Source organism: Calidris pugnax, unplaced genomic scaffold, assembly GCF_001431845.1.
Source record: "Calidris pugnax isolate Ruff unplaced genomic scaffold, ASM143184v1 scaffold23, whole genome shotgun sequence".
Lineage (NCBI taxonomy): Eukaryota > Metazoa > Chordata > Aves > Charadriiformes > Scolopacidae > Calidris > Calidris pugnax.
Genome location: NW_015090772.1, coordinates 3,377,072 through 3,397,506, shown reverse-complemented (window position 1 = coordinate 3,397,506; position 20,435 = coordinate 3,377,072). Strand labels below are relative to the sequence as shown.

Below are 20,435 nucleotides of genomic sequence, written 5' to 3'. Positions count from 1 at the left end.
AGCTTGTCATATTTAAGTGCTTAAAGCATTAAAATGTGGACTTGTTTCTTCTCTTGTTCCAGAAGAATATCTGGCAATTCTCTCTCTAGCTTAGAGACTTATCCTGGAACGTAGTAAGCTTCTGCCATGTGGTTGTTCAAAGAATCTGCAAGCCCACAATAACCAGAGCTATTTTATATGATGCCACAGAATACGATTGTATCTGAACTGGTTCCTACTTCTTGCCTCACTAAAACTCAAGGCCAAAAATCATTGGACAGAGTCTTGTTTAATATCAGTTGCAAAACTTCTACTAATGAATTCATATGTAGCCTTTCTCATTCTCTTGTTTAAATGTCCTATATATATGTAAAAGTGTGGGGGTTTGGTTTGGGGATTTTTTTATATCTTCAAATAAAACCACAGCCAAGAATATAAATGTAAATATCTGGCCTAATTAACCTAATTTACCAGCTCCCTTGCCCTTCTCTGGACCTGCTCCAGCGCCTCAAGGTCTTTTTTGTGGGAAGGGGCCCAAAACTGGACACAGCCCTCAAGGTGGGGCCTCCCCAGTGCCCAGTCCAGGGAACCATCCCCTCCCAATTCTTACTCCCCACACTGTTCCTGACACAGGCCAGGATGCTGTTGGCCTTCTTGGCCACCTGGGCACACTGCTGGCTCATCTTCAGCCCACAGGTGACCAACACCCCCAGGTCCTTTTCTGCCAGGCAGCTCCAGCCACTCTGCCCCCAGCCTGGAGCGCTGCAGGGGGTTGGTGGGACCCAAGGGCAGGACCCAGCACTTGGCATTATTGAGCCTCTTGCCTTACTCTTCAGTAATTTGCTGCAGAAACTCCAAATTATTTCCTATTGAGATGTGTGCTTGTGGTCATCTGTCTTTTTTTTTTTTTTTGTTCCCTCATGCAAAATGTTAGGGAAATTAGTTGCCTGGATAACCAGGGCCTTTGTAAGACTGAAAAAAGCACGAGAATGGGCAGGAGCAAAAGCTGAGGTGTGGTTAAGCTGGCAGGCCTGGAGAATAACAACGGAGTGTAACGACCTAAGATGAACTGCTCTATCTGACTGCAAGTTCTTCCTCTCTACTCTCACACACTGGGCAGTGTCTGTCTGGCCCAAGGTGCCCCAGGCAGTAACACAGTTGTGGGTCCCCTGTAGACAGTCTCACAGTGGCCACAGGGGAAAAAAAAGCTTGTTTTAAGAGTTTAGTTCATAAGCAAACCTTGACTGTAACCAAGTGTTTAAGTGGGGTGAAACAAATGTGTTTAATGGCAATGTAGTACTAGTGTGTTTTTTTGGGGTTTTTTTTTTTTTTTTTTTTTTTTGTTCCCTCATGCAAAATGTTAGGGAAATTAGTTGCCTGGATAACCAGGGCCTTTGTAAGACTGAAAAAAGCACGAGAATGGGCAGGAGCAAAAGCTGAGGTGTGGTTAAGCTGGCAGGCCTGGAGAATAACAACGGAGTGTAACGACCTAAGATGAACTGCTCTATCTGACTGCAAGTTCTTCCTCTCTACTCTCACACACTGGGCAGTGTCTGTCTGGCCCAAGGTGCCCCAGGCAGTAACACAGTTGTGGGTCCCACGAAGACAGTCTCACAGTGGCCACGGGGGGAAAAAAAAGCTTGTTTTAAGAGTTTAGTTCATAAGCAAACCTTGACTGTAACCAAGTGTTTAAGTGGGGTGAAACAAATGTGTTTAATGGCAATGTAGTACTTAAGGGGTTTTAGATACTTGGACACCATCTGGCTAACAAAACCATCTGATCTGTATTTACAGAAGCAGCAAATTACTACTATGTAATAATACTGAGATCTGGAGCAGAAAACATGGTTGCAACTCCACTAGCAAGTACTGCGAGCTCCCTGAATGGAGATGCTCTTACTTTCAATACAACATTTGCTCTGTAAGTATAAAGAAACTGTTTTGGAACCAGTTTCAGCTCTGATGGCGGAGTATGCCTAAAAATGTTTAAAATCTTCACAGAAGGATGTTATATCCTGCAAACAAATATGGTGAGGTCTTGTGGTATGAGTATTTGCTTCAACAAATAGCTGGAGTGGACTTCTCTCAAAAGAGCAATTTAGATTTATTCGATCATCCATCAGCTGATTTATCTCTTCCTTTTTCTACTTTTGTTCTTTCTTGAACATCTGCAATGACAGATGGATTTGAGTTGATGTGGTTTTTTATCTTTTGCAGCAACTAACACTTTATATAGCTATTTGGTTTTAGTATCTGGAAAAAATAGTACTTTCAAAGCTTAAACCTCAGCTCTTGTATGTTAGCTTAAAAAGTGTTGTGAGTTCAAATGGCTCTTTGTTAGCGAAAGTATTCTAAAATAAATAAGTAAACTCCCTTTTTAAAGTGCAGCCCAACTGGAATTTTTACTTAGAGGTTGGGCTTTTTGAGTAGATAGCTTTGTTTCTAGAAATGTGTGGCAGGAGTGGGCTGAAGGGTGCAATCTGAGAAATGGTAGATGCACTCTGTCTGCCTCTTGTCCTCCTTCCATTTCTTTGAGTTCTGGAAGGTATCTTGACATAGTTATACCCTCAAATCTTAAAACCAGCAATGCTGCTTGCACTGAAGAGTACTGTCATAGATGTGACAGGATCTCAAAAACCACTATTGGCCTGCAGGGACAAACTGACTTACTAATAAGGTAATAGCTATTAGTCACCACCATGGTTTACCTTCTCTTGCGTAGAACCTAGCTGCTCCCTGGAGGGTTTTAAGGAGTGGAAGGAGGGAAGAACATAAAGAGTAACTTTAAAAAAAAAAAAAACCACAACACCAAAAAACCCCACAAACTTTGTTTTAGTCTATGTTTAATTTATTTTTTCCTTCTCCTCCCTTTTAGGCATGATGTGTCAAATGACTTTGAAATAAATCTAGAAGTTTACAGTTTGGTATGTATAAGCTCCTGTCAAGAGGATGGGTAAGGGAGAATGATGTGTTGTACTTTCTTAATACCTTCTTGCCTTACAGGTGCAGAGAAAAGAAGTTACAAGCACTGATAAAAGGAAAAAGGCAAATAAATCCAAGGTAAATTAAACACGAAAATCAATAGTTGTATGTCAACAGAAGGTGCACTAGGATGACTGCAGTGTTCAGGGAGAACTGACTAATAGTTATCTTGTTCTTTCTTGGAACATCTGCAATGACAGATAGGTTATAGAGACCTGCAGCTATTAGTAGATTGGACCTGCAGCACTCAGTTGAGTCTGAAATATTTCGGAGGGGAAGGAGAAGTAGCCCTACTAGTGCTGCAAAATGCTATGTTTAGCAAACTTTTATTTATTAGGTGTGGTGCCTCTGATAATGATTCAGTGCCCATGCTTTCTACTTAAACTACACCAGTCAATATGCCCAGTTTGATTTGTCTTAGAGGTTCTGTTGATCAACTGCAACACTTCTTTCTGCCCAGTGTTAAGTAAAAGCACTAGATGCTTTTTTTTTTTTTAAAGCAAATGTTTTAATAATTCCTTGGACATAAAAATTTCATCTTGGACAGGGTGCATATCTCAAGTGTTTGTGCTTTAGTAAGGCTTTGTGACACCAAACAAGCCAATGGCTTTCTGGAGGTGTGGTTTTTGGTTGTGTGGTGGTTTGTTTGGGGGGTGTGTGTGTGAGAGAGTTTTTTTTGTTTTGTTTATTTCTTGTCATTCCAATAGCTGGGCATACCCATGTACTAATGATTTTAGGTCTAATTCCCTCCTTATCTGTCACTTCATAAAAACCAGAAATTTGAGTGTCTTTCAAAACCGTTGGAATGAATACTTAAATCCTCTCCATTGCAAACAGGAATAGGAAGTTTCTTTAATCTTTAATTTGGTGCAGTGAAAGCATGCTTCCACCTATTCCCCAATAAAGCTAGTTTGAAGTCCAGGGCTTCTTTCTCTCCTGTGCTGTAGTGTAAAGGAATCTTTGCTTAAAACTGAAGGGTTTTGGCAGAGGGGTTATAGGTTTGCTGATGATGTCCTGTATCTGCTTTTTAACAAGCTTCAAGTCTTACTTAAGATTTTTCACTTGAAAATATAGATAATATACAACAGTAGCACACTGAACATCTCTCTACTTGTATTGTTAACTGTTAAACAGCAAATGAAACTTTGAAGCCCCATTCCATGAAGGAAAAATGTCAAAGTTTGTTTTTTCAAATGCATGCTGTCCATCCCGAGCTAATGCACACTTAAACTTTTCTGCAGCAAATATTTCTTTGATATGTAGCATTCCTCCCACTGAAGTCTTACACTCAGACAAAGAAGACTTACTCATTCCAACTAGTATCCGTTCAAAATTTATTTAGATAAGCCTTCAGTAACTTCATTGTCTAATTTTCATGCTAATGTGATGGACAAATTTGGTAGCAAAGGCATTTATCTTTGTATATTCTTTTGTAGGTTATTACTCCAAAGAGATTATTAACGTCTATTACCTCCGTAAGTATGAATGTAATGTTTTAACAAGATCTGGTTATGACCACTTTCAAAGGCCATATCCTCACACTGAGTAAGGCCATGCCCATAGTAAGCATTTTGTGTCCCACACTTGAAACTCCAGAAACCATCCAGCTTTCTGCCAAATTCTTCAGCTCAAGAAACAGCTAAAAGCTCTAAATATGTAATGCTGGAAATATGCAGTGACTGCATATTTATTTGGGCTTTCTTTTCAAGTTGTTGTTTGCTTGTTACTTCAGATCAAGTTTCTTTCTACCCTGGTTTTGTCTTCTGTAGAAAGTAGTGGAAATGTAACTTCTAACAAGCTTTTATTTCTTTCTCTCTTTCTAGAAAAGCACACTCCTTACTCCAGGTAAGTAAAATCTAAATATTTGATGCTGAGATGAACAATCTACACTTGCTGTCTAAAGCAGTATATCAACAAATACTACTTGTAACAGATGATAATTTGGGAGTAATAAGCCCAGAACGATGTCAGTTTGTCAGCTCAGAAACTGGCCCTATGTTTATATCCAAGTTACCATTACATTTAATGGAAGATCTTGTCACAAAATCAAAATTAATATCTGGTATCAGATGCCTGTGGTTTACCTGAAAAGGTGAAATCAAATGAATTTTAAAACTTTGAACTAGAGTCTGATGTCAACAAAGCAATACAGAGCAAAATTGAAAATACAAACAGATTCTGAAGTGTTGCTTGTATGTAATGTTTTTAACATGTTTATATATTTCTGACTCTTGGGCGAGAGGAACAGCATCTCCGAGTTTTTTTTCTAACAACATAAAAAATGTGTTATACACTTGTCTGACTACAGTATGAGATACTTGAGCTACCTTTAGTACAAACTGCAGCAACAAGGAGCTCATGAACTAACTCTAGAATGTCTACTGTGCTGCTGCCACTTGTCAGATGCCTGTGCCTGGGCCATAGTGCTTGTTTCTAGTGATAAAAGTGCAAAGAGGAATGTAGGTAGATTCTGGAAGACTACAGCATGTCTTTTGGGAAAAGGTGAAGAGATTGGAAAGTCAGGTTCCTACTGCAGGGCATATGTGCTTTGTAGTGTGCCCTAGGGTGCTTTCTGTCCCCCTGAGACATCTTAAGACATCTTAAAATGCTTTGGCATCTTCTTTATGAATATTTCAACGCTTCTTTCTGAAAGGCTTTGGCATCTTCTTTATGAATATTTCAACACTTCTGTACTGGGGAGAAACGTAGGCACCAAGATCCTTTCTGAATATACTGTTGGGCTGCACAGCCCTGCAAAGAGTGCTTCTCCTGGAGGACTGAGTAGGGCACGTGTACAGTAGTGTAAATAAAGCCTTTTTAAGATTGTGTGTTACATTATGACTTTAACTTTTTTTTTCTCCACAGCCATGGCCAGCCCAGGTGGCCCTAATGCTGTACGCACTACTAATTTTATCCTCGTTGGATCCCACAAGCTATCGCTGTCTTCTGTAGGAAATGCCAAATTTGCATTGAGCAAGGTAATGGAAATTATTGGTTACTAATCCAAAGGTAATTGCATGCTACCAGAAAAATGAATATGAGTCTGGGTTTACTCTTTTCAGGCAAAATCACAATCCCATGACTGCAATGTAGGTTTATACATGTTATTTATATATGTATACACACACATATATAATGTATAGCTGTTGTTATTCACATCTATTTTCGTATGACTGAAATAGAATTTTGAGACACAACAGAAAAAGACTGAAGGCATTATGCCAGATGTTCTTTCCTTTCTGTAGCTCAATCTAAGCTATGGTTATGCAAAGATAATGAAGGCATTTGGTTACTGAATTGCTTTCACTGACAAAAAAATTGATGTATGCAGTTGGCATCTCTGTACCTGGTCTTTATGTTGTTTGTTGCCCTTAGTCTTGCAGTTATTGCTAAATCAAACATTAAGTGTGTTTTAATGACAATTAAGTATTTGAAATTTTCTATATTTAACTCACTTTAAAATTGCCATTTGAATATTGTTAGGAGTATGAGTTTTCTTTCCCAATTAAATTTGTAGACACAAGCTATGTTTTGAAATATTATTGAATTTTATACTGTTAGTTTTGTCTAAACAGAACACGTTTATTAGTTCTTACCATTAAAAGTTAAAAAATGCGTTCTTGCGTTCTAAACTCATATCTTATACCTGAAACCTATTTTAATAGGTGTTTATGCCAGCAGCTATCCTAAGCTAACTTCAATTAATTCAAAAGCTACTGCAGGTTATGGTAGTGCTAAATTACAGTTTTATCTATCCAAACAGCAGCATAAGAATAAATTTTCTTCTTGGCTAATTAAGTCTTATTGTGATCATAGTAGTGTTGCAATTATAGCTTGAGATAACAAGTATTGGTTGTGTTTGTGCACAAGATTAAAAAAAAAATCACAATAATTGCACCTTGCTTCTTATAACTTATTTTTTATGGATAGAAGCAGGGTCCTTTACTGAAAGAGTCTGCGGAACTGACTAGTGGAATTGCACTGCTGTTACTTGCTCTGTGAGCTTCACAAGTGCCAACTTGGGTTCTTCATCATAAATGTTCCTCTTAACCAGAACTGTGTGTAGACACCTTAGTTTGTGTATGGCTTGGTTATTGAAAGTTTCTTGTTCTTGGAGTTACAGGAATCAGCTTTTACATCATATTCAGCAATTTGAATTTAAACCTTTTTTTAGTTGACTCTGTAGGTGAGGACACTGGACTGGACTAGTAAACTGTAGTACAAGGTTCAAATAGAATTCCAGGGAAACCACCACTTGGTTAATTTTTCCCATGTGCAAACTTCAACAGTTATCAATAAGAATTCCCCTTTCTGTCAGATAACTTTGTTAAATTATCACCTCTGTAAAGCTCCGGTTTTGACTTGGCCCATGGCTGTACCAAACAGCTGCCTTTTACCTTGCTCCATGTGTTTGTAATATGAAATCAATCTCATCGGGTTTTTTTAAGTTTTATTCTTCCCTTTTTATATGCATTGTTTAAATTCAGTGTAGAAAGGGCCAAAATGTACTCATGTGTAACTGTGCCCTTTATTCTATAAACCTTAACTTTACACTAATCGCATTGAGCATGTTTCTCTTTTCCCTAGATAAATTTTGAAGGGGAGGAAAAAGATCTGTTGGGCTATATGTTCCAGAACAAGGTTGCTATGATCCTTTAGTTTATAACTTGAAGTAGGAAACTGCTTCCTAGTGCATGTTGCTCATGGCTGGCTGACCTTTTTGCAGATTTGATTTTGGTTTTTTTGTTTAATTCTTCTAGGAAAATGCTTAAAAAAATTTACTAACAGAACATAAGATGTTAGGAGCCTTTAAGACTTGCAGAATTCTACCCCTGTCCCTTACAGTGCTAAACATGCTGATAGAACTCAAAGTTCTTTGGGCCACCTAGGGTTTTTCCCTAACTAGCACGTGCCTTTTGCCTTCCTATATCACTGGAGGGGTTTTCTTACTTCAAAACAAATTGATGTGTCTCTTAAAGATTGCTAGTTAGGAAATTTGAGCCAATTTCTTGATGAACTGCACAGAACATAGAATCAGCTACTCTGCTGAGAAGAGGACCAGGGAAAAAATGACTTGTGGCCTAAATGTGAGTTTAACTCAGCTTTTTGCCACTGAAAAAAAAAAAAAAAGAAATCACTTGCACACTAAATATCTTGTTTCTTATTCTACTGAGACTGTGTCAAGACCTTTGTTTTTTAAGGGAAAAGCAGTCATAAAGAACTAAAACTTTGAAAGAACTAAACATGTAAAAACGTGAGGTTCTTATGTGTATGCAAATGTGCAATTAAGATATTTTGCTGTTTGTATACATTTCTTGCTTTAGCAATTACGTGAATTGATATGGTTAAAAGAAGTAATTGGTCATTAATCTCTGAAAACAGTTTTTAGTTAATAGTTACCTCGGATCCCTCAGCAGAAGGTGTTTTAGATTATATGTTTTCTCTCAAAATTAAGCATTTTAGTATCTGTCATCTCCCATTTCTAATCAAAAAGTCTAAGAACCCAATTTTTGCAAATTCTTGACATTTATCTTGAGTATCTTTATAAATAATCTTCTGTGACAGTAAGCCAATTTCTTGTAGATATGAGTGACTACACCAGAACGTAAGCCAACCTAGTCACGGGCTTTAGTTCTCTTTTCACCTAGCTGGATAGTCAACAAACTGCTTGCTTTCCACCCCACTCCCTTTTGAAGGGGATATATTGTTGACTGGAATTGAATATTTTCTCATTAGGTGCACAGGAGGGTGTTTTGAGACCTGCTTTAGTAATTAGTAATGGTGGTGTAGGATCTGCGTAAGGGATATGTTCCATTTGTCATACAGCCTTTTTGCTTTAGTGTCTCACAGCTCTTCACTGGTAAACTTCATAATCCACAAAGTAGATTTCTTTTGTCCTTCACATAAATTAGAAAGGAGTGCAAAAACTACACACCTGGAGTGGGGAATTGGCTGAACTTCCTTGAGGCCCTCAATCAGATACTGCTTTCACTGCGGTTTGGTAGGATATAAGCAGATATTCCCTGGCGTAGCGCGTAGGGTTAGAGTTGTCTTTGATAAAAATCCATTACTGATGCAACTTATTGCAAACTATTTTATTTTAACTATTTATTACAAACTCTACTATGTACAAACATTTTACTATTTTTGCTTCTCAAATGGTCATGCAGACCATCGATAGTCAGAATTTTGCTGTGCTATATTTTAGGGCCAAGCCATGCACACTGTCATAATTAAGCAGACCTAACATGTAAAAATGATTTGATCACCTGCATATCCCGTGTCTGGGGGGAAGCTGCAGTATCCCTACAACTCAGAGGCAATCCCTTTCTAACCACAACATCTATTTTGGTGTTCTGCAGGCCTACAGATGTACACTTTTAACTACTGAGGGTTACTTTTGTTCATCTTAACTACCACTAAAATTTAATCCTGTTTGATCAATGTGAATTCCATGGCTTTAAAAGCTATTTCACTATTGTGTGCACATGCCTATTCCCTGGCAAATGGTTCTTTCTTTGTATCTGAGTAGCACCATCAGCCTTTCTAGTTTCCCTAGTGAGACAAAGCACGGATGTTTCTGACGTTATTTTTTTTCCAAGATTCTTACAGTATTGCTTATTCAGATCAGCAACAAAATATGGTATGTAAAATGCCCTGCAGATCACAGTTTGCTTGTTGAATTAGCAATTTGTCTCTTAGCTTCCTTAGGGGGCAAAAAAAAAAAGGATCTGATTTTTTAACAGCACTCAGTTCAGTGGGGTGCTGTGCCAGTTTGCTTGTTGAATTAGCAATTTGTCTCTTAGCTTCCTTAGGGGAAGGATCTTTTTAAAAAAGGATCTGATTTTTTGACAGCACTCAGTTCAGTGGGGTGCTGTGGGGAGGGACTGGGGGAAGTCCAAAGGCAGTCCTTGTGGTGTGCTGCTCCTCTAAACTTTTGAATATTGAATACCCATTTAACTAACCTCTGGTATGGTAGTTAGGCTGCTTTTTTTTTTTTAATGGTAGAAGATAAGACTTGGAACCTCTTTTGTTTGAACTGACTTAACACTTTGAGTGTCAGTTGAGAACTGCTTTCATTACTTTTTCACCTCCTAGGTTCTTCTATACAACTAGTGATCTGAGTAGGCACTACTATGTCAGTATCTGCCATAAATGCATCCAAGTACCAATCCTTTTTAAGCCCATTTTGATATTTTTCCAAACAGCTTAATGTCAGGCTTAAACAGAAGCTTGCAGGATGTGGACTGGTGCCTTGTGTTTTTAACCATGCTTGGAGTGCCTGTTTTTTTTCTAGATAGAAGCATGTTTGTGCATATGTACCCAGCAAACTAATATGTAAACAAGCCTTGAAAAGCTTCTAAATGAACTTGAAACAAAAAGTGATTATTACTGTCTTGCTTGAGCCTGACTGCTGCTTTCTGGCTGAAGATCCTAACAACAGGACAGTGTTAACTCTGGTGCAGGTGGCTTGATTGAACTGGTGGAGTTGAGAGGTGTCCACATTAAATGACTAATGGTTTTACTTTTCACAGGTTCCCTTTTTGTCTCCTTTGGAAGGTCATATATATCTAAAGTTAAAATGCCAAGTGGACTCTTCTGTGGAGGAGAAAGGCTTCTTGGTAAGGCATTCATTTCAAATCCTTTCCTTGGAAATTGCAGGTTCTATTAAATGTAGTCACTTTGTTAACTTCATGCATGTATTTGCAGTGATTGTGAAGCTGAAAACTGCTTATTTTTTTTTTTCCCCACCCCTCTCTGAACCAGACCTCAAAATTAATTTATCTGCTAAACATGCCTAAATTAAAGTTACCTTTTAGGAGTTTGTATATCTTTTTCTTCTAAACACTTCTCATCTGTTCTTCTGAACTTCAGTTAACCTTCTCTTGCTATAATTTGTGATGTGAGATGAGATTCCAGTCTCTCTGCCAGAAACTTCTACGGGACATCTTGAATTTATTTTTTTTTGGTCTAGTAAAGCCAAATTTGCCCTAGCAAAAGATTTGATTTTTTTTTTTTTTTACTCTTTGTTCACAAACTTTGACTTCCAAGGAAGCACAAGTATTTTTTGAGAACCATCTTGAGTAGTTCTCTCTCTAAAACTGGACTTGGAAGAGGCAGGTGGCACTTGGGCCTAATAAATGAAGCTGTTGAGTTTGTGTCCAGCAGATGGCAGTGAATGTGCTATGAAAATACTTCAGCAAAACGTTAACATTTGCTGTTATTTTAGTATTTTCAGAAATCAGAGTGTCTTTAGACTCTCTTCAAGCAGTTCTGTCTCCTTTCCCTTAATTGAAATCGAACAGATTTCATCGGATGCAAACATTTCACATGCTTATGGTATTTGCTATCCCATGTTTTTGTGTACTACTTTAAGAAATGCCTTCTTTAATTCAACTATATAATATGTAAAGCCTGATGAATGGTGTACATGCAAATCAATTTTTTTCAGAGTAAGAGTTTGAAAACTCCCTGCAGCATTAAAAACTCTGATATGAATTGTGAAGACTGAAAAACACCACTCAAAATTTAATTAGAAAGAAAGTTCTGTACAAGTTCAAGAGGGATCAGGAATAGAAGGCAGATACTAAACTTTCCATTCCTGTGCTAAGGAAATGGGGCTTGAAATTGGCATAATGCTGCATCCAGGAAAGTAGCTGCCAACACAAACACTTTAAAAATCAATTTCTAATTTCTTTTAAACTGACTGGACTCCTGAGTGTGTCCTGCAGAATAGCCAAGTGTTCTGTAATCCTGAATTGCAAGTCAAAGATGAGCTAACTGCCTAATTGTAATCAATTAGGCGATACTAATACATGTTTTGTGAACCGTTCATCCTGTATCAGCTATAAGTAACCATCCATTATCTTCAAATAACAGGAATGCTTAGCACTGTTTACATGAAAATCTAGTGACTTGAAATAGTGATATTTTGAGCAAAAGGTTGCAAACTTGAGAATGATAGTGTAAGTCCATTTTCTATGCTATCGGGGAAGTAAATACATCCTGGGAGAGACTTCTATTAGTACAGTATATTTTTTTTTTTCTTTCACTTACTCCTACGAAGGGTTGTACTGGCAGAACCATTCCAGTAGGAAAAAATAGTACAGGCAAAGCTCGGGGTGTAATGTTACATTGTTTTTTAAACTTTTTTAAGACTATGTTTGAAGACGTTAGTGGATTCGGAGCATGGCATAGACGCTGGTGTGTGCTGGCTGGAAACTGTATATCTTACTGGACGTACCCGGATTACGAAAAACAAAAGGTAAAGGTGTTTTACAAAGCTCAAATCTAAAGTCCTGGAGTACCTGACACAACTAGCTGGTCGTTTCTAATGACAGTAATGTTTAGACTTAAAAACTGCTAAGTATATTCAAAGCATGAGATTCAAGCTCATGAAGTTTCCTCGGGGAATGGAGGGAACTTGTCTTTATAAATCTGACCCAAATCAGAGCAGACTTGGAAACTGACCACTTAATCTGGTGGGAAAGGGGAAAAGTGGAGGAAGATCCATATTAAATTTCCCCTTTAGTCCTAAGGCTTTTCATTGCTCTTGTCAAATGACTAATTCTTTCACTGAAATTGATTAGACTTGAACAGCTTCATAAGCAGGCTGTATCTAGTTGCCTTAAGTTTTAGACAAAAATATTGACTTTAACACTTAGTATGGTAAAGAATTAGAGGGAATATAGAATCTTTCTATATTGCAGAAGCACAGCTGTAATTATTTGTAATTATAAACTATCTGTAGCTGTAATTATAAACTACCTTGTTTGCAGTCATTGTTCCCTTGCAGCTCTACGTTGTAGCTGAAACTGGTGCCTTTTCAATGGTTCTCACAGGAACCTAAGCTATTGCCTGGCTGATGACTCAAATCAGAGGTTCATCTGTCCCTGAGGTGAACCTTGTCTCCTTAGCCTGTTCCTGCAGTACCTTCTGAAATATTTCCAGGTCCTTTTAAAGACTGCTTTCAGGAGGGGTTTTCTTAAGCAATTTACCATTAAACACTTTCTTGTTTGTTGGCAGAACACTTTTTTTCCCAAACTCTGCGGCAAATTCTGATCCTTTTGGGTCTTCTATGCCAATCCAGATGCCTGAGTTTAGTTTTTTCCTCGCTAACAGAGGAAGGCCATATGCTGATAGTTGACATTGCCAAAATATATCAATGTACTCTCTTTCCCTGCCAGGCAAGAGGAAAAAATCTCTGCCTACTGTAGTAGGAGATAGGTAAAAAAAAATGGAGTTAAGCAAGAAAAATGTTCCTATTCTGCTTTTGTCTGCGAGAAAGCAGCTTTGGTTTGTTTTCCAGATTCTGTTCTTGAAAATCTTCTAGGCTTGTTTCACTCTCGTTCTGAGAAAGGGTCAGCTATATTCTTTTGATACACCATCATCTGCAGCAATATTAAACTCTGCCATTACTAAATGCCTCCCTTTACTCCTGCTCTATCTGTTCTATCATGCAGAGAAAGATGTAGCTCAGAAATACTGATACTGGGCAATGATTCCTTTAAATTGTGGATTATTTTATTTGAAATAGAATCCCCATGGCTGAACGTACGTCACCGATGTGCAACCTGTTCCTTAATGTTCCTTGAAATGGAGCTATCCTTCTTTTTCCTGTAACTCAGGTTATTTTAACCAGCTATGGAATAGTGTAGTGAACATGCCCCATAAATAGCAAACTCTTCTCCGAGCTGGGAGCAGCTTGTGATGTTTCCTTGATGGGGCTATTCTGCAGGTGTGAAGGATTGGAGCCCAGGTCTGTAACTAACTTCAGGCATCCAGCTGAGCCTCTGTCTGTAGTGGGCAGGAAGAGATAAGTGCCCTGAAATTCAGAATGCTCTTTGAGAGGGTCTAGCTGTTGGCTATAGAAGGGAGCTAAAGCAGCTGGAGGTGACGCTTGGGTGCCTTAGTTGCATGTTTGAGGAGGAATCCATAGGCTTTGACAAGAACGACGCAGGCATCTCCAAAGTGCTTGTTTTCTTTGGCCGTTGACAGGGTTTAGTGTTTCAGTTTGGATTTGATTATGGAGCTTTCTTGAATTTGAGAGTTAAAGTTGGGTTTTTTTTAAGGAATAAAGAAAAGGGGGGGGGATATATTTTTCTAGAACCTTTGGAAAGGGGTGGATTTGTTGGCTGTGTTGTACACAGCTGAACAGGGCATGTTCCATTGTCTGTATTATCTTGTTTCAGCTATGGCTCTTAAATGCAAAAAGTGGAATCCTTCTTTTTTTTGTATGGAGTAATTGATTTGGGGTGGGAGGGTGTCATTTAATATGGCAAAAATTGTCCATGTATATGTTCAGAATGACTTCTGATTGCCGTATGCTTGACTGACGAACTAACTTTTCCTTTCAGCATCCTTTGGGCCGGATAAACTTGGCCAACTGCACTAATCATCAGATTGAACCTGCCAACAGGGAGTTCTGTGCCCGGCCCAACACTTTTGAGCTGATAACCGTGCGTCCTCAGAGGGAAGATGACAGAGAGACTCTGGTCAGCCAGTGCAGGGACACGCTCTGCGTCACCAAGTGAGCGGATGACATCCCGAGGGCTGGGGCAGGACACGGGCTGTGCGTGGGAGGGGTGTTCAGCCTCGAGTTTTAATAACATTTAGGAGCTTTCCAGCTTTGACTTTCCAGCTAAGATTTTGGGATGACGCTTTCACTTTTAGTCCTGTTTTGTCTTGTTGTCCCATTTCCATCTCCTGTGGACAAAGAACTCAGCTTTTCCAGAAGCACAAATGCTGGGTAGCAGGATTGTGGGATATTTGACTTCACTTTTTCCCCTGCTGTTTGGGCTTCCCTGGATGAGCTTGATCTTTTTTAGAATAAGTAGAGGCTTAATTATTATCTAAGACTTATCTTAACCCATTGAGTTCTTTGCCTTTTTAGGAACTGGCTGTCTGCTGATACTAAGGAAGAGCGCAACCTTTGGATGCAAAAGCTCAACCAGGTCCTTGTTGACCTTCGCATGTGGCAGCCTGATGCCTGCTACAAACCCATCGGGAAGCTTTAAACTCTGGAAGGGAAATAGGAAGAAAACATGGATGCAAAAAAAAAAACTACGTGACCTACACACACACACACACAAAAAAAAGAACTTAAATGAAAATGCGGGACGTCCTCTGGGTCACTTATGCTTTAAATTCAAGAGTATTTAACGTTATATAAGACTATGTTATGCAGTATTTTTATTTCATTTTAAGAATTTTAAAAGTTTTTATTCCTAGCTTTGGAGTATGGTGTAGGAAGCGATTAGCTGTTTCTAAATGTGCTAAATATTTAAGTAACTCCTTTTTTGGAAGTCTTTTAGTGCCGTACGTTCTCTTCTTTAAACAACTAAATTATTTGAGGTCCTTCAGGGCAAGAAGGGGAGGGAGAGGGTGGTGAAAAACCAAGCTGACCGGATAGCTCGGCTTTCTGAAATGAACAATAGCTCAGAGATCTCTAACAAGGGTAGTGCTGAAGCACAAAATTTAATATTGGAGGGTTTGTTGGTGTTTTTTTGTAATGATCAGGCATAGAAGTTGCTAGTATATTCTACAACATGCAATATAGGTGTTTCTTGCTTGCACGGTGTCCTTTTGGTCAGAAGAAAAGGCACACACGGTATCTGCATACTCCTGTGGCCATTTCTCCTACAAGCTGGCACAGGTAAGTGCACGGCACGTGTCCCAGGTGCTGGACAGGTGTGGAATTATGTATGCAGTGTATTGCACTTTGATAGAAACGAAAGCTCTCGGATATTTTTTTTTGTCAGGACTGCTATATAAAAAAAAAAGGGGGAAAAAAATTAGGTTTAGGATCATATGCATCAGTATTTCCTGAGGCTTCGTGGTTTGTACAAGGGAGACTTCTCCATTTGAGAACTAAGAATAGTTTGTTAAGTGCTTTTGTTTTCTTTTTTAAAGACACTACAAAGCTGCTACGTACCAAGTAATACGCCGCTGGCTGAAGGAATGGGTCTTCTCCCCCCTCATAGACAGGTCCATAAATGCAGATGAAAACAGTATTTCGGACCCATCATTAAAATGGCAAAACTATTGAATTAAAACTTGTGATTTTCACAGCTTTTCACTGGGCTTAGTGAAATACTATCTCATTACTTTGCTATTGCATTTGCAATAGTGGAAGACTTAAAATTACTCGTGCTGTTATATATTCACGCTCGAAACACTAAATTCCGTTAGCTTATACTGTTTTCATCCTGCTACTTTTGTACTCGTCCTTTTAAATCTATTTTTCTTTTTCTGACCTCTTTAAGTATTTCCAAACGATGTATTCAGATTTATTTTATTCATTTAAAATAAAGAATAAGACACTTTATGCTTTCTTTCATAATGTCATTTAGGCTTTTGAGATGCTACTTTGTAGACTGAAGGAAAAAAAGGCTGGATTCCACACAATGTTTAAGAAAGGATTCTGTTTGGTGTGTGTATCCCAAAATACCACGGGATTTGGGAAAATAATGTGATGCCTCGGGGATAGTAAGGACCAAATTTTGTAGTGGGAGGCCAGACTGTCCATGGGTAGTTCCTGTGAACTGGTTGGAACTTAAATGCCTGCAGAGGCTGCTGGAGGCAGCTCATCCAGTATGGAGGAAAGGGATGGCTCTTTCCTCTTGGGATGGAGAGGGCAGCGGATCAGGAACACGAGATGGACAGTGGAGAAGAGGAAATGTCATCTGTGGGTCCATGGCAGGCCATCCACCCAAACTTTCAAGTGGATGTTTATACCTAATGAGTTTCATTAAATTATGAAACAAGCCCATAGAAGCCTGACTGACCTGCTCTCCCCTCTTGTGTTTGCTGTGAGGGTGGTGAGACCCTGGCCCAGGTTGCCCAGAGAAGCTGTGGCTGCCCCATCCCTGGAGGGGTTCAAGGCCAGGCTGGATGGGGCTTGGAGCAACCTGGTCTGGTGGGAGGTGTCCCTGCCCAGGGCAGGGGGTTGGAACTGGATGATTTTGAAGGTCCTTTCCAACCCAAACCATTCTACCATTCTCCTGCTTTTTTTTTAAGAGTCAAGGGGGTGGCACTGGATGATCTTTAAGGTCCCTTCCAACCCAAACCATTCTACGATTCTCCTGCTTTTTTTTAAGAGTGAGCTGTGGAAAAACTTCTCAAAATTGTTGGCAAATGTAGTTTTTCATGTATCTCATAGATCCTTTATTGAAGAGGCCAGACTGTGCGAATTCAAACAGCTTCAGGGCAGCTGCCATTGTTCTGTGCCTCAAAACCAGTTCCTGCTGACCAATTTCAAGCAAAGCTTGAAGTTTGGTAAAAAGAGTTTATGAACAGAAATGACATCAAAAATACCCCTTCCTGTTTCCCACCTGGAACCAGCCCAGGATGTAACCCTCCCCTGTGTTCACCTGCTCTGACTTGCTCCCCAAAAAGCCCTTGATGGACCATGTTTGGTTTTGGAGCTGTCCTCATGGTTTGGGGGGGGTAGGTCTTTGGCTGTTTTTTTGCATTCTTTGGAAATAACGGGGAGAGGCAGGGGCTGGAAAAGCTCAACTGGCTCCAAACTCATCTTTATTTGTAAATATTTACTGCAGGGCTTACAACTGGAGTCTCTGCCCCTGTCAAAGGTCCCTCAGAGACCCCCCATCAAAGGGTCTCCCGTAACGTTGTGGGTGTGGGGCACTAGGCACAGTCCAGAGCTTTGCTTTGGGACTCGGCTACGGGGCTTCAGGGGCGCCTTGGATTGAGAAGATGTGGTTCTAATTTTATTTTCTTTATTCTCCACCCCCCTCCCTGTTGTTCAGAGCTCCAAGATGTTCACTAATAAGAAAGTCTATAAACGGAAAACGCTTCGCTCTGGGCAACGAAGCTTATTTTAGCTGAGGAGATCTCAGTTTTAGCAGCTTGTAAAACTCCTAATTGGTGTTATTAAATTCCAACCTCCACCAAAATGCAATCATTTGCAATGAGATCGCTGGAAACCGCGGGTTCTAAACACATACTTTTCCCTTCTCCCTTTTAATTGCTACGTTTCCCTATTTTGGTGGAGAGGAAAACGATCTGATTTTCTATAATTATCGTCTATGCTGCGCTCGGGCTGTAGTAAAACCACGTGGATGGGTTTGTCTCTGTCCTGGTGTGTTTTTAATGAAAGACAGGAAACCTGAATAATATAAAAAATAGTTAGAAGGTGTTTTGCCCGGGCAGGGGCTAGGGAAGGTTGTGCCACCGGGTGGAGAGGGTTTGCAGAGGGAGCAGGTGGGTTTCCTCCTCCTCCTCCTTGTGCTAAATAGTCTTCCTCAGGCACATCTCTGGGGAGTGGAATCTGTTTCTGGGGAGACCGGGTAATTTTGGTAACATCTAAATGAATTGGGGCCTTATTAGTAAGCGCCGTTCAATTAAGGAATGTGTAGGAGACTTGAATGTTTACTTAGATGTTTGCAGTTATCCCAAAGGAATTTCTTTCTTAATAAAAGATGCGCCATTGACTGTATTCCTAAAAAAAGGAAGAGGATCTTGGGCAGCATTAGCCCAGTGTCATGGTTTCTGTCGAATTTACCAAAACCCCCAAAAAGAGAGGAAGAGATAAGGAGATTTAGAAGTTTAATTTAGAAGTTTAGAACGAACTAAACTACTTTAATGAAGAATTAATATTAAAATCAAAAAGAAGAAAATGAATAGATATGTTTTAATCACATCACGTTAACGCTTTCTATTTCCCAGATGGTTTTTTTTCCCCCCACCTGTAATTAAGGCTATTTCATGCTGCTGATCCCTCTGTCACCGGGAAGGCTGGGAGTAGGGTAAAGCTGTCTCCAATTTTGTGATGTTTATTTATTTTGCTGAAAAATAGAATATTTTGTTAGGTGAGCTGGTGAAAAAACTACTAATAATTAGGTGGAGCCGATAAGGGCTGCCCAGCGCCTTCAGGGATCCCCTGGGCCCTGCCTCTTAAAGATCCAGGACTGGGTCTATCCTGTTTGTTAGGGAAGCAAAAGAGGAAAGATGAAAGAAGAAAAGCTTGATAAAACAACCTGTTTTAAACAGGTGGAGGGTTGTCAAGTTACTGTCATGGCGGGGGGGACGACTGCTGCTGCCAGGGAAATCAAAATTCCAGTGGCACCTTATTCCTGGCACATTTTAATACGTAAATAGGAGCTAAATAATGTCTTGCCAGTCAGGGCAACGACATCCACACAATTTATAGCAACACAAGGAGTTTGGGGCTTCTTCCCTCCCCTTCCTCCTTGGGGTGAGTTGAACAGCTGAGGTGGTACAAATGGGAAGCCCAGACATGATGTTCTGCAGGGGAGGGGGGATGTGAAGTCGGGGCAGGAGGTTGCCACGTCTATGGGGGGAAAAAAAATAGTCCAGGTTTGCAAACCAGTACAAGAAATGGTCAAACTGGCAGATCTCCTTTGCTTTTTATTTCTGTTGCTCCACAGACAAAGCGTGGCCTACTGGTGCAGGGGAGATACAAACCCAAAAGGATGCTGTTGGGTTATTTCCACCACTACTGGTTCAGATAACTTCCCCTCCCCCTTTATCTTTAATCGTCTTGTTCCGCGCTGGGAGGCGTCACCCTAAACCAGCCCAGGGCTCCGGCCGTTGGGGAGGTCAGTGTCCACCTTGGTCTTTGAATATGGCTTCGATCTGGTGGTTGAATGGATTCTCCTTCCCGAGCACTTGAGGCCATTCCTGCAGCGCCTTCTGCCAGGTGATGCTTGTCCCAAGGGCCGCCGCGATCTGCAAACACCACAAACGCCATCGGGTCTCTCAGGGAGCTGGTTCGTGCCAGCACCGCACCCACCAGAAAGACTCCCCTGTAAAGCCACCAGCTGGACTGTAACCTCTGCCCGAAGAAGATGCAGCTGCTTAAAGGGGGAGAAAATCCTTCTGAACAGTAAAAATAAAGTGAGGACCATATGGGCAGTGAAACAGGTTGCCCGGAGAAGCTGTGGATGCCCCATCCCTGGAGGGGTTCAAGGCCAGGCTGGATGGGGCTTGGAGCAACCTGGTCTGGTGGGAGGTGTCCTTGTCCAGGGCAGGGGGTTGGAACTGGATGATCTTGAAGGTCCCTTCCAACCCAAACCATTCTGTGATTCTATATATCTGCAACTCCCTCATCAGGCTTTCAGTCTAATAATAGTCTCCAACCACGCCTACGATGTTTGATCCATAAACTTCTATCCAAAAGCCCTAGAGTCTGATTTTTATTTTTTTATTTTTTTCCCAAAGAAACCCATTTTGCAGGTATTTCAAAAGCACTGCATAAAACCCTTGCAAGCCCAAAGAAACTGAGAGAGTTGGGCAGAGAGGAACCTGATGAATGTCAACCAGAGCAAGTGCAGGGTGCTGCACCTGGGGAGGAATAACCCCCTGCACCAGGACAGGTTGGGGCTGACCTGCTGGAGAGCAGCTCTGAGGAGAAAGACCTGGGAGTCCTGGGGGACAACAGGATGCCCATGAGCCAGCAATGGGCCCTTGTGGCCAAGAAGGCCAATGGCATC

At 40.3% G+C, this 20,435-nt stretch overlaps 2 protein-coding genes across 6 annotated transcripts in view; one reads left to right on the top strand and one right to left on the bottom strand.

Moving 5' to 3' along the window:
- Positions 1 to 16,288, top strand: part of ANLN (anillin actin binding protein) — a 29,934-nt gene extending 13,646 nt beyond the window's left edge. Inside the window, exons 15-25 of one of the 2 annotated variants that reach the window (XM_014942334.1) lie at positions 1,774 to 1,900; positions 2,855 to 2,903; positions 2,983 to 3,039; positions 4,398 to 4,436; positions 4,785 to 4,806; positions 5,827 to 5,939; positions 7,549 to 7,602; positions 10,497 to 10,583; positions 12,119 to 12,226; positions 14,319 to 14,491; positions 14,855 to 16,288. In XM_014942334.1, coding sequence (XP_014797820.1) covers positions 1,774 to 1,900; positions 2,855 to 2,903; positions 2,983 to 3,039; positions 4,398 to 4,436; positions 4,785 to 4,806; positions 5,827 to 5,939; positions 7,549 to 7,602; positions 10,497 to 10,583; positions 12,119 to 12,226; positions 14,319 to 14,491; positions 14,855 to 14,978 — 953 coding nt within the window. In that variant the 3' untranslated portion in view covers positions 14,979 to 16,288. The remainder of the gene's footprint in view (positions 1 to 1,773; positions 1,901 to 2,854; positions 2,904 to 2,982; positions 3,040 to 4,397; positions 4,437 to 4,784; positions 4,807 to 5,826; positions 5,940 to 7,548; positions 7,603 to 10,496; positions 10,584 to 12,118; positions 12,227 to 14,318; positions 14,492 to 14,854) is intronic. The other variant, XM_014942343.1, reaches the window with a different exon arrangement.
- Positions 16,289 to 18,527: 2,239 nt separating this feature from the next.
- AOAH (acyloxyacyl hydrolase) overlaps positions 18,528 to 20,435 on the bottom strand; it is a 109,234-nt gene continuing 107,326 nt past the window's right edge. For all 4 annotated transcript variants that reach the window (XM_014942427.1, XM_014942446.1, XM_014942420.1 and 1 more), the window contains exon 25: positions 18,528 to 19,671. In XM_014942427.1, coding sequence (XP_014797913.1) covers positions 19,543 to 19,671 — 129 coding nt within the window. In that variant the 3' untranslated portion in view covers positions 18,528 to 19,542. The remainder of the gene's footprint in view (positions 19,672 to 20,435) is intronic.